Here is a 14,118-nt window from a genome sequence, read left to right on the forward strand (position 1 = left end):
TTTTAGCGTTTTACAGTGAGAATTACAAATATCTTGCAAACCACTATTATTATAATTTCAAATTATTCTGTCAGAATGGTACAAGTAAAATCACATGCATTTACCACCCTTCTCAGCAAAAAGCTTTATGAGGAACAAATATTAACCTGCCAAATTCCTGTTTGTTTGTAAATCTCCAACTTTCAATCATGTTATAAGAGATCGAAGTGATGCTAGTTACAAAGGAAGTACAAAGAGAACATAGTTTTTTTTTAAGCACTTATAATAAATGTAAGAATATCAATTACATAAGAAGAGATGTACTAGGTCAGACCGAAGGTCTAACTAACAAACGACTGGTTTCTGAAGGTTTTAACAGTGAATGCCTCAAAAAATATAAAAATTGGTGAAATGCACAACGAGACTTCCCTAGAACACTCTCCCAGCCTTCAGCAATTTGCAATTCAGGGACATCTTGTGCCAGAAATGGTGTCTCTGGTAACTCCTCACAGATATTCCTTCCATGAATTTCTCCAATCAACTTCTAAGCCAATGTAACCTAATAACATTCGTTCCTGTGGCAGGGAATTTCTCAGCCTAACTGCATGTTGTGTAAAGAACCATCTTCTATAACCAAATAAGTTAATTTATTCATATCTGAATGAGCTATAATGAGTTACAATGAGCTACAGCAAACTTGGTTGCCTTATCCAATCTAATCTGTAAAAGTTGTGTGTCCTGTGAGCTACAGCCTGCAGCTGGCAACAACTGTGATCCATATCATCCCAGAAAACTATTTGTCTGCTGACAACATAATTTGGGGACATGGAAGTGATTCGTAAGGGTCCAGAGGAGAAGCAGTATAAAAAGTCTGATAGCTGTATGTTACAATGCTGACGTAATATTTGTCACATTAACACCCTGTCAACTGGAAACTCGCAGCACTGCTTTGTCTGGATCATATTTACTACCGAATTTCTATTGCAGTGCTATTTCTCTCAGGATACTCTGGAGTTCTGTCTACTATTCCAAAAAAATTAGACCCCCCCCCATTCAAATTTCAATATGATTCTGTCAAAACTAAGAGTCAACTATCATATTTTGTTCCACTGCACAATTAAAAAATAATGGGACTAGCCCCATCTGTTTCACTGGATTTACCAAAATTTGGGATGTTTGTGTCTTTTCCAAGCAGAACTGAGAATAACTCTGTTCATGATAAATATGAAGAACTCAGTGTAATTCGCAAAGGTGATTTATTTTTAGTCTCCTTAAAACTTACACTTTTTCTTACAAATTAAAAAATGCTGCAAAAACCTTTCAAACAGACTATAATCTACTGGCTGAAAATGCCTAACACCACAGTAGAGTCTAACCTGTATTGTACTCCTCAGTGAGGTATTCTGTGTCACTTACATATAGGCTTCTTCCCAGAAAATTCCACTCTGGAAGGCTGTGTTTTACCTTTATCTATCAAAGAACAATAAGCAGTCTACCATTTTGGAAAAAAAAAAAAAAAAGCAGTACATTTTAAAGGTACTTTAAAAGTACTGTTCATAAAGGCAATTCTCTTGTCTTCTTCAAATAAATTTTGATTTACTCTTAAAACTTCTTTTATTTTTTACTTTATAGACCGGAGAATCCAGAAAATCTGTATCTGTAAACTGATCTCCACGCCTTAACTTGCTGTAAACAAAAGAAATAAAAGAAAAGCCTCATGGGTAGATATCAGCAAGTACCTATGTAATTATAAAAACAATTCCAAATAGTAAATACTATCAGTGAAAGCTTGATACACAAAAATTAAGTTTATGAAAAATAAATATATCTGAAATAGCAAGACATAGATAAAAATTATTTCCCCAAAATAATGCTAAAAATCTTACTCTTTTTATGTGGCACATATATTAATATGTGAGTAACCGTAACTTACTCCTTTAAGGCAAAGCACAAACATGATTTAAACCAAAGGTCTAATAGCATCCATTCAGAACACTGTATTTGAAAGTAAAATATAAAGAAGGAATAACATCTAAAATCTCAAGTGAAATCCCAAACTATTTTCTGTTACTAGCTTACTGTCTCCAGAAATACAGAACCCAATCACTGTGGGGTCTAACAAGAGAATGTGTCAATATCATAATATCAAAGCGTTATCTTAATATCCAATTAAGATTACAGTAAAAGAAAAATGCAACTCTAATCCCTTTGCATTCCTTTTGCAAACTTTTTGACATAAATATCTCTAAAATATTAGAAACCAGTAAAATGAAAAGACATTTTTTAGGCTACTCTTCGCTCCTGTTTACTCTCAGTCTCATGGCTATTAATTGTTTGCTTACTTGCACAGGTAAACAAAAATATTTTTGGGGTGAAGGAGAAGAGTGGGCTAATTTTTTTCAGTTCACGGGTTTCATTTTCTTCTCCTCCCACTGTTTGGCCAGAAAAGGAAGATATATTCCTTTTACAACCTTGTTATATCGAAAAAATAACTTGCTATAATCATTTCACCCTTAACACTTAATAATGTCTTTAGCTCATGAATATATACTCTACTAATATATTCACAAACACAGAGCTGAACTTTTCCTTAAATTAATATTATAGTCTTACTTATCATAGTAACAGAAAGTTCTCAGAATATTTTCAGAAATAATCAACTTAAAGGTCCGTCAGGATTTAGGTATACTCTACTTCACATAAGTGCAAAAACGTTAATTTTCTTATACAAGTTTTTGACTTTAAAATCTTTAAATTTTAATAGCTATTACATAATTTCTGTGTTGTCGTCTTGATAAATTTGGAAAGCCTAATTTGTGTCACTGAACTTGGTAAGAACACTGAGAGGTAAATAACTAATGAGCAAATTAATATGTTTCAAGTTCAAATGATTGCTTATATTAGATGAAGTTAGTTGAGGCAAAACCACTGGATTCCACAACATTACTACAGAAACTGTCTCGCCTCTTGACAAGATTATAAGGACATTATTATAGTAAAAAGTTTACATCTGAGTACATTTGCAAATGTAAATCTCCAAAGGGGTTTATGACATATTAAACATTAAGAATACACCATTATTCACCACTTGAATAAAATATTAGAATAAATTGTAAACCATATTTTAGTTTTTAGGACTGAAGAATGCTGTCTTTCTTTGGCACTTGGGAATTCTGGCATAACAGGAAATATTCGACATCAATATTGAGCATCTTTCCAATTCAGTTTATGGAAGAAATAGTCCAACTGGTTTTTTTTTTTTTAATAGAAAATATTTATTAGGGATAGTTCTGTACTACAAAAAGAAAAAAACAAAAACCAAGCACATACACACACACAACCCTCATTTACTTATACCTACCTGTTTAGATTGGGTTCTTTGTAGCAAATACTGGTTCTTCTTCGTCTAGCTCGTGCTGCTAAATTTTCTTCTAAAGTTTTGGGAGATTTAGGTAAGGAAGCGTGAGAACGTATGGTGGTATTTGTCAGATCCTGCAAAGCCTTTCTCCCTGTTAATACAGTAGTTTATATACTTCATTTTAAATATTTTCTGAATCACAAAGTAAATTTTCAATTCATAATTAAAAAAAAAATTTAATCAAATAATTGGTTACTGCTCCTAATCTAAAGACGTTCAGCAAACAATGGAACAGATGAGCAAAAACAAATGCCATTACAGCAGATTTCACCTATCCTAGTTTGAGCTGTCTGAAGACTGCTACAGCTCTTGGGACAGTCTAAGAAAGCCTCAAAAGTACTGTAAGTTGAAGCTAGCTATTTAAGGCTCCCAAAAGTTGTTGCAGTCAGAGAAAGTAAAACTGCAAACAGGTCATGGCCTTAAATGCAGGGCGATGGCATACGTTTGTAATTCCAAGCTTCAGCCTGTACAAGGGAGTTCCCTAGGACCACATTTTCCAACTTTATGCCAATTCTGTGAGAAAAGACCCGAGCATAGTGATTAAGTGAGCCTCAGTATTTTTAGATCTGCGTACTGTGGAGCTATTTACAATGCCCATATTTTGAATCACAGAACATGTTATATCTAAAAATTAGCCAGCCTTGATAAAAGCAGTACTCTTTGTGTTAATTTCCTGTAAACTTTTGAGGTTTTTAAGACCAATTCAGAATGCTAGATTAAATATCAATACTTAATTTGGAGACAAATACTTTAAATAATTTGTGAAAAATACTGGAATTTTTACTTTAACATACATTTCAAAAAATTCTAAACCATCCATAGATCATAGTCTTTCTGAGAAGCACTGAGATTTAACACAGAGCGTAATCCAAGATGAAATAAATACACCCTTAATCTGGATCCCATAAAAGTTCTTCCAAGAATGTATATTCTTCACTGATACAGGTCAGGTTTTAGATTTCATGCATCCAGATGACAACACTTTGGATGCAGTTTTTCTATAGAATTAAAATTAACACTCTCTCTTATCTTCGTTTCCTAAGTTTGAAGACTTTAATCACCTTAGATCCTATGTGACAAAAGACGCATGCTATTTATCTCATAGAGAAGACGGATTTTGGATAAATGACAAATTTTCTGTTATGCCTATCCTGAATCTAATGAATTGTAACACAGAATGCTTATATGTTAAAGAAGGGAAGATTTTCCTTCTTGCAATAACATCAGAATGTCTTGCACTGATGGTCAAACTGATAGTGCTAAGTTACCATCACTCTGTAACAGAACTCCGTGCTGAAATTAAGTAAAATATCTCAGTGGAGAAGACTGCTCATTTTATAAATGTTCCTCTGAATGTTACTGTTTTACCTCTCTGCTTACATTTGAAAGGTTTTTTCATCCAATTTTTGCTAACTTCACTTGTAAGTATACTAGGTGTATTAAAGTGACTTTGGGCTGCTTGCAGTTAGTCCTTCATGACTTAAGAAGGCAAAAGGAAAAAAGCATTATTTTTTGATGGAGCTCGTTTTTTCTGAGTCTGAATTATTTAAGAAAGCTGGATGCCTTCAAGCATGAATGTTTACATTCACATAGACCTAATTAGATAGAAACTTCCATGCCAGGAGACTTTCAAGTTGTATTTTTAAGCACAGCTCAGGGTAGTGATGCAGAGGAGCTGGATTCATCAGAAAGCACTTTATTTCCTTGTTTCCTTTTAATTCAAGACACAGATTTGAATGTAGGATGAAAAATGAACTGTTTTTTGAACTATGCTTAAATGACCGAAGATTAAATGATTAGCTTGCTTCTTTTTATGTTAATAATCTTTGACACTGCTGATCACAAGGCTTTATTAATTTCTCATGGAAGCTAATAAAATTACAGGATCCTATTTCTACCTTCAAAAGAAATCTAAAATGGGAAAAAGCAATCACTAACTACAGAGAGTTGTATCTTGCACAGTGTTCCAATTCTGCCAGTATTCCTATTCTGTGCTCCTGTAAAATAGGAGATTATTTGCCTATATTGTCATGGCATTCAAATAAAGCAAAAGCAGTATTTGACTAAGAGTTTGGGATTAAAGCTACTGATCTGAGCTAGGAAACTGACTCTAGCACAGAGCCTTTACCACCTTTGCACTAACTGCACTGTATGATAAAATAATCTAAAGCTTATCTCCTACACTATTGTAAAGTTTGATTTTTTTCTTAAAATACCTTATTTAAAAAAATAAGGTTGTCATACGAAAGCACACTTATAAGTAGATGCTAGAGAAGACCTGCTCAAAATATCTTCTGTAAAGGCCTGAGAATTCCTATTGAATTACAGTATTCCTAAAGAAATACAGATGAAATCTGTAAACCTAGTTAATGAAAACAGCTCTTGCCTCTGTCCTTCATTTACGAAGGGAACAATGCAGTTCACCAATCTCCCCCTTGTATAAAAGCCTAAGTTATTGTATCTTTTTATCCCCAACTTTCTGAAGCCCATCACACTCTTTTGCAAAGTTAGTACAGGCTCCAACTTTAACTGCTTTTCAAGAATGTGCATTTGCCTGCCTAAACATGAAATACATCATGACTGCTAATATGGTAGGGGACATGCATAACGTTAGTGATTTTCTATTTTACCTTTTTCCACTCCTATTTTAGCCAGTCTATTCAAAGAATAAAAATGGGGTACTGTTCAGAGAAGGTACCTCACCACTATTCCAGGCATTAATTTAAAAAGCCCTTCTTTCCTCTCCGCCATGCACTTACCATGACAAGGTGTCAGAGACTGTTTATAAGTTTCTTTGTAAGTATGATCCAGTTTTTGCTCTGCTATTTCAGCATCCAGTGTTTTAGCATGATCATTTTTTCCACAGAATTCAGAGTTTTTCAGGCTAGAGACGTTAACTGAAACGTTAAGGTAATCAACAACTGGGAGCTCCACATGGGGAAGACCTTCCTGGAAAAATCTACCTGAACTTAATGGCATATTCTCAGAACAGTTTACAGGTAAGAATTTCAAAAATTCTGATTTTTGAACTGTAGGCTTTAACTTGCTCTTAAAGGAACCTGTCTCAGGCGGGACTTTCTGGTTGTCCAAAATATTCTGCTTCCCCTGGTCAATATGCCCGAAAACCTTTTTTTCTGGTCTGATCTCAGTAAAATCAGAAATAAAGCTCCCTTTAGTCTTTACCTGATCATCAGGAGAATTAATAAGGTTAGGCTTTCTATGTGCCCCTGATGAGGAATCTACCTCTTTCTTTAACGTGTCAGTATTGTTATCAACCACTTGCTTTGTGGAGGAACTAGCTTGCAGTGCATTCATAGCTTCACCATTCTGAAAATCTAAAGCTCCTTGTATTTGCTGCATTTTAGCTATTTTATTTCCATGGATAACATCTGTGTGCAATACATTTTTATTTTTTAACCCTTCATTTCTAAGCAGTGTGAATTGCCTAAGGTTTTCTGTTGGTATTATACACGCTTTCCGGCTAGCTTTTGCCAATGTACGTTTTAATCTGCCTGGTGAAACTTTATTACTCCTTCGGTCTATTTTCTGAATAATTTTATGAACACTGTCACTTTCAGTTTCTCCACTTTGTCTGTGACTACTTTTTCGGTTGTATTTATTCTTTATAATATTCTTCTGCTCTTTTCTCTTCCACTCATGTTGGCTTATCTCTGTTTGAGACTTTTTTGAACCATATTCTCTATACTGTCCATTTTCCTCTCTAAAATGTTTTGTTGCCTTCTTTTTAGAAGGGTTCTGAAAGGCTTTCCTGTTCATTTCTGGGTTGATATGTTTCTCATTTGTATGTAGAAAGTCCTGCTGTAAAGACAATGCATTAGAGGTGTTATCCTTGAATGGAAAACTTTCAGCACAATACATTTCAGGTGGGATCTTATTATTAGGTGAGTTAGAGTCTGCTTCTTGTATTTTGTTTTCCATATCTTCAGACCTTTCTGGACAAGTGTCTTGATTTGTCTCCTGTTCTTGTTTCCTTGGACTCACTAGGTTAACCAGGTATGTCCTCCTAGTATCTTTAGCTTTACTTGGACAATCCTGTGCTTGATAATATTTGCTGGTATTCTTTAAACTCTGTTTCTCTAAAGAATTCCCTGTAGGTAGCTGTTCTGTCTGGTTTTGGAACATTTGAGTTGCCAAGTCGTTAGTTTTTGAATCTGTACTACTGTTAGCCTTAGAGCAAGTTTCTTCTGCATAAAAATCTGAACTTACTTTAGGCTTGCTTTTAGTTTTCTCCTTAGAATATTTTACTCTTCTGAAATTTGCTGATGTTTCACCAGAATTGGCATTACTATTTTTATTTTGGTGCAGTTTATCTTTTGATGTAACTGTGAGTAGTTCACCTACATCACTAGCAGTCAACTCCATATCGGCATCATAAACAGTTTCTTCAGGTTTAATCTTGTCCACAGAAATCTTAAAATCTATGTTACATTCACTGCTAAGCTGAAGAGGTGAAGGAATACTGTGAGACAAGTCACTGGATCTTGCGTGACAGCTCATGTCATTGGTGTTGCTGCTGCTATTAATACCACAATGAAGCAGACTATTTGAGCTGCATTTTTTATCAAAATCCTTTATATTATGTTGAGTTTTTGACTTATCATGTGCTGTATGTTTCTTTCTTTCAGTTACGTTTCCACAGAATGGCAATGAACTACCAGTATACTGTTTTGTAAGCTCCTCGGACTGTCTCTGATATTGTGCATTATTGACATGAGTCAGGAAGACACTGTTGCACTTTAGTTCTGTACGTAACTGATTTTCTGCAAGCAAAGAGAGAAATTTCATCAGCTTGAGAAAAAAAAAAAAAGAATAGAGTACAGCTATCAGAATAAGACTGATTACCGAAGACTGGTCCAGAAGCATAGAAAAGGTCAAGCTGCATTTTTCTAATCAATGCTCATTTTCAATGGTTGGTCATAAAAATCAGTTAATTAAAGCTAATTTTGCATTTTAACAAAGTGGGACTTTTGCAGTTAAGTATAAGTAAAAAATCGGCTGTTTCTATGACTGCATAAGTTATTATTTGGTTGCTATCTTAGCTTTATTTAGTTCATGTTAGCTTTGTTATGATTTCAGCTGTTTTTTTCCAATGAACGTTACTCTACAAACGATTGTCAGAACACCTATATTTATGGGTTAAGCATTCTATTTTTGATTAAATTAAAATAATTTGTTACAGTTTGAATATTATATATTATATACTGCACATCAAGTAATTAATTACTAAGTACTATCTCAGCGATCTCTGGAAAAAAAAAAAAAATCACCCGTACAGAAATATATCATACCTTTTAAAAATGTATTTGTGTCAACAGTTGCTTCCACCTGGTCTATTTCATTTGACTTTTGATTATTTTTATCAGAAGGCAATGATAATGCAAACCTGAGTTTATCTGAGTGTACTTCCTTTGACAAAATAGTGGTACTTTTACAAGAATTTAGTACTTCACATACAGATGGGCTATCCTGCTGTTTTGCATTAGATGGTGCAGTTAAAGGAAGCTTCACTGGCAGTTCCAGAGATCTGAAAAGAGGATATTTTACTGTGAAGGTTTTATTACATGTTATGCCGTAATATTCACTCATTCAACCCTTAGTAATATATAAAAGCACAAAACAAGAACTTAAGTATGAAACGTGCTTTACTTCTGCCTCTATCTTAGGGTAAAATGTATTTTTTCTGATAGAGTATCCTGCTTTGTGCTCACGAGCTTCCATGAAGAAATAAATTATTCAATCAGAAGATTTGTCTACCAATATCTTGCTCGTAATTCCAAGTCACAAATAGGTAACTTCTGAACTGGACAGAAAATTTTTTCTCATTACTTCAAATACATTAGAACAAAACGTACAACGTTAGTTGTAAAAAATAAAGATCTACAAACACATAGCAACTTCCACATTTAATACAACCACCTACCTAGCTGATAGATATGTACTCCTGAATTGGTTGTCACTACAGCTGCTTGGACCATCTGACAGGGGAAGAGAACTCTGAAGGTTCTTTCAAAAAAGAACAGTGGGGAAGTAGAAAGATTTGAATTTCTCCTAAGTTTTAAGCATTAGAAATATCCCCTAAAAAATAAAATAATGGGCAAAAACAGCAGTACGGATCAACGTTGCGCGATATTTTATGGTTCACTGAATAATTATAACTTTTCCGGATAAGATACATATTATTAGGAAATACATTCCTTCAAACATACACAATAGCTTTGAAGAAAAATATCTTGTAGCAAAATTTATCAAAACTGGTAATTAGTTTCATCCCAAAGCACTGTATAGTTTTTCCATGCAGATATAATTAATGCAACACCGAACTACATTATGTATACAGAAGCACAGAGCAACACTAAACATCAGACAGTAAAAATCATGTTTTGTTAAAACTACACAGGCATCTAATAAAGCAGGAGATAAATCACTTAACTATAATTTTGCCATGACACAAGGACTAACATGGACTACGTTTTCTGGTAAAGTTTCCATGCATGAGATATTGATTCCTGCAGCATAGCTCACTCTAGCATTAAGCAGGGAGAGCATATTAGCTCATTGGTGAAGAATGCCACCTACCTGCATGTTATTTTTCATGACATGACTTCATCAGGTTTAACTGACACATAACTTTTAGATTCTTTGCAAATAAGATCAAACCATAAGGGATTTTTTTGCATACAACAGCAAAATTTCCATTGACTTCATTGTACTAGGATTTCACCCCAAATTTTAAATAATTGAGATAAATGTTTTAAAATGCATAACCGATTTCAACACTCCCGTCATTCAGATACTTTGAAAATATTACCCTGGGAAAAGAGTTAAATATTGTAATAGTTCAAAAAACATCACCTTACCTGAGAAAGACTGCTTATTTCTATTGCCGTTAAGAGGTTATTACTCAAAAAAGCTTCTATTTCTATAAGAGTTTTATTCTGTATGTTAAAAAAAAAAATAAAACAAAATCTCTTTAAATGGCTACCGGCTTATTTAAAAAGAGATGACATAAAAGTGACTATATGTTGCAATTTTTCACACTCAACTGAAAGCCAAACTAATTTTTAATACCACTGCAGTACTGATAAATATAAAGGTAAAAATGACACTATTAACATAGCCACAGATGGACAGATGCATCAACGGACAAAACAGTAAGCACAAAATAACCCTATGGAAGAAAAACCAAATGCGAACAACGATTTGCTATGAGATAGCATAACTTCACATAACTTCACAAATTTCCCTCAGAGATGTTTAAACCAACATTTTAAGAAGCAATATTACACTTTTAGAAAAAAATTAAAGCTTGGTTTAGCTGTTCTAACTTTAAATGATATTATTCACACCATACCAAACAGTTTAGTTTTTGACGAAGCAAAATATTATGAAACTGCAGCTCTTCCACTTCTTTCTGAAGAAAAATCTTCTCATTCTTTAGCTTCCGAGAATTTTCTTTCTCTACACTCAAAGCCAGAGCTAATGCTTTATTATTTTGTTTTAAAGACACTTTAAAAATAGATGAGTTATCTAAAGGAGACAAAAATAATACCATTTGATTTTCAAAGCTTCAATTCCAGACTCTTTGTATGAACAACACTATACAACTTTTCTATCAATATATTTTGGTGGAACAGTACCAAAGCCTAACACTTTTAATATAAAACTGTTTCTAGTTGCTTATCATTCAGAAGATTACTCTGTCAGCTGCAAATTAAAGTTTGTTTCATGCATGGATTCTGCTATAGTCTGGATTTCTAAAATAAGGATATTTAAAGAAGAAAGCATTTTAAAAATGGATAATTTTACAAGTATGAAAAACATATCTAGCTTTCTTAAAAAAAAAAAAAAAAAAGTATTTTTACAGTGAAATAGTCCAAATAATTTGGGCAAAAATGTGAGATTCGCCAAGAGAAAGAAAGAAACTTTAATTCAGAAATACACCCTCCACTGTCCTAACAAAAACCTGCCTACTCACATCTTTTACAGAACCTTTTAGGAACTTTTTTTATTATTATTATTTTTCCAGTGACACTGCATATTACCAAGATGCTGCTGGATTTTTTGCCTCGCGTTCATGCTACACAGAGCTAACGCTAACTCCAAGTAGGGACAGGACAGGCAAGACTAACCATGCTCTGACCACACCCTATACAGTACCGAAAGGTGCAAGGTAGTGAGATCTACTCTAAATACATTTATTCTTTGCCTTATGCTATTCTGTGACCTATAATTCTAAATTTGCAAAACTTCATGCTTTGAGAAGCAGGCAACAACAGTGGAACCTTGTTAATTCAAACATTCTGCTTTGAAATTACTGTTCAGATCAGTGAATTATTTCTATTACTGCAATGTGGAGATTTCTAAAGGAAGTTAGTATTCTTCACCTATACTGTTAATTATTTTTCACTGAAAATCACTATTTTTGACATAAAAACACAGTAAATTCAAATATGCATACTAACAACAATTATTGCTGCACCAGTCACAGGAAGAGAACCAGAAGTGAACACGCAATTAATCACGTTGCTTGAATTAGGGAATTCTGAAGTAGTGGGGTTCCACTACATCCATAGTTTCCCTGCATTTTGCAGAAGAGGATCTAAGAAATTTCGTACTGTTTTTGTTAGAATCAGAAACAACACCACAACGACTATCACGAAAAACCTATGTTTGAACTGAAACCTGACTTACCGGGGGAAAAAGGTACATTCTGGCAAACGAATGAATCAGCAGATAAATATTTGTCATTTTTCTTGATTCAGTAAATAGCTCCATCAATAATTCTATTTAAATCTCATTTTGCAAATAGGAACACTAGATATTATATTATAGCAAATATATTTTAAAAGGTCACTAATTTACTAATTTTGATTCCACAGTTTTTAGATGTCTAGATACATAAGACACGGATGCACCTGAGTATACTCTTTTTTTGGCCATGCCAAAGAGCAAGCACCGAAAATATACAAAGACTTAGATAATAATCAACTCATGATCATGTGTTTTAACCTTCAGGCTATCCTAAAATTCTCAACATACTACATTAATATTTTTAGACTAGGCAGCAATTCAGCAAATCATTTTAAATAGCTTACTATTCCTTTTGAATTCATATACTCTGCAAGAACAGTAAATGGCTTCAGTTTTACTTTAACAGGACTTACTTATTAATTTAGTTTTGATTTTAGATGCTAGAGAAGTGTTCACTTTTGCAGCTTGTAATGTTCTATCCCTCTTCTTCATACGTCCTTTAACAGGATCGATGGTTAAAATGGTAGACACTTTAGCAGTTGCTTGTTTATCCATCATCAAAATGAACCTGTATGTTGTCAAGAGGAATGTCCAAATAATACAACATGTTTTTGCTCACACTTTTTTTTTTTTAAATTGCATCTTTCTCATCAGGATTTATTATCTCTAGAATGGAAAGAATGGCTGCAGTCTTCAAAGATGTCTGCTCTTAGCTAAAATGGAACCCGAGTTCAACAAGTTCAAACAGGTTAATGATTTGTTCCCTGAGATTTTCAAGTTCATGTTATCACAGAGACTGGCTAAATACATAGCTAAATAAACATGAAGACTGCAACTATCCAAATTTACACTTAAAAGCAAAAAAAGGTTCTATGACTTCATAATGTAACCAAATCACTTTTGGCTTTGCCAATACAAATTTTACAAGTTAAACTTTTAAATAAATAGAACTAATTTATTCCTAACTCCAGAATCCAAAAATTATGTTTTATTCCTCCTAAAACTGGTTTAAAATTTAAAAACACTAACGCATTCTTTGTTTTGTTTCTGTAAGTAATGCTTTTTGGTTTCTCAGTTCATGAAGTCTCGTTGGAGCACTTTCAAATTTCTCTCTGCAACACGATCATTAGAATTAAAAAAAGAAAGCTGAGACACTCACATATTCACACAACATCAGGATATAAAATTTTATGAAAAAAACACAAACTTTGTCAGACTTGTTTTAAAGTAACAACAGTTACAACATTGATCTTAATCTTAAAATAACTTATGTTCGAGGTTTTACTGAGATTGGTGGACTGGGTCGGAGATCATTTTTTACCATAATACTGAAAAAGGCAGCAGGAAAATGAAAATAAGAAAATCCGCAAACCGTTCTCCAAATGACATTTTAAAGAAAGTACTGCACTATCCTCCCCGCAACTATATGGGACTGGGCATCAACAGGTGTACCCTAAACCCCTCACATCAGGGGCAGGACAAGGTGGAGAGACAGGCGTGTATGTAAACCTGAAGCACTGAGGGGGCAAGAATGAGGACCTGAGTCCTCCCTGCAACCGAGATCGGTCCCCAGGGACAAGGGGAGAAGGGACCAAGGTCCCAGCAAACCACTTCCAGGAGGCAGGTCTCCCAGCGCCACCTGGCACCCCGAAGGGCACAGCTACTCCGAGCGAAGGGCCTGCCGGGGGCAGGCAGCCCGCCCGCGTCTCCGCGGCCGAGAGGCAGCCCGCCGGCTCCCGCCTCGCCTCAGGGGCCACCAACGGCTCCCGGGCTCCAACGGCCGCTCGGAGGCAGCCGTTGGGCCACGCCCCTCGCGCGCCTCACCAACCGCCGCGAGGCGGGAGCGGCTCGCGGCGCTGCCCGAGGGCGGCCGGCAAGGGAGGGGGCAGCGGCGCAGCGCGCAGGCCCCTGCCGCGGGCACCAGCCGCGCTGCCGCCCTGAGCACCGAC

General features: G+C 35.0%; 1 protein-coding gene across 5 annotated transcripts in view; it reads right to left on the reverse strand.

Moving 5' to 3' along the window:
- Positions 1–14,118, reverse strand: part of SGO2 (shugoshin 2) — a 20,390-nt gene continuing 6,272 nt past the window's right edge. For 4 of the 5 annotated variants that reach the window (XM_068948196.1, XM_068948195.1, XM_068948194.1 and 1 more), the window contains 8 exons: positions 12,583–12,737; positions 10,770–10,945; positions 10,276–10,353; positions 9,339–9,421; positions 8,707–8,942; positions 6,157–8,178; positions 3,341–3,488; positions 1–1,665 (listed from right to left, as the gene is read on the reverse strand). In XM_068948196.1, the coding sequence (XP_068804297.1) occupies positions 1,560–1,665; positions 3,341–3,488; positions 6,157–8,178; positions 8,707–8,942; positions 9,339–9,421; positions 10,276–10,353; positions 10,770–10,945; positions 12,583–12,727 (2,994 nt within the window). In that variant the 5' untranslated portion in view covers positions 12,728–12,737 and the 3' untranslated portion in view covers positions 1–1,559. The remainder of the gene's footprint in view (positions 1,666–3,340; positions 3,489–6,156; positions 8,179–8,706; positions 8,943–9,338; positions 9,422–10,275; positions 10,354–10,769; positions 10,946–12,582; positions 12,738–14,118) is intronic. The other variant, XM_068948197.1, reaches the window with a different exon arrangement.

Source organism: Struthio camelus, chromosome 6 (genome assembly GCF_040807025.1).
Source record: "Struthio camelus isolate bStrCam1 chromosome 6, bStrCam1.hap1, whole genome shotgun sequence".
NCBI lineage: Eukaryota > Metazoa > Chordata > Aves > Struthioniformes > Struthionidae > Struthio > Struthio camelus.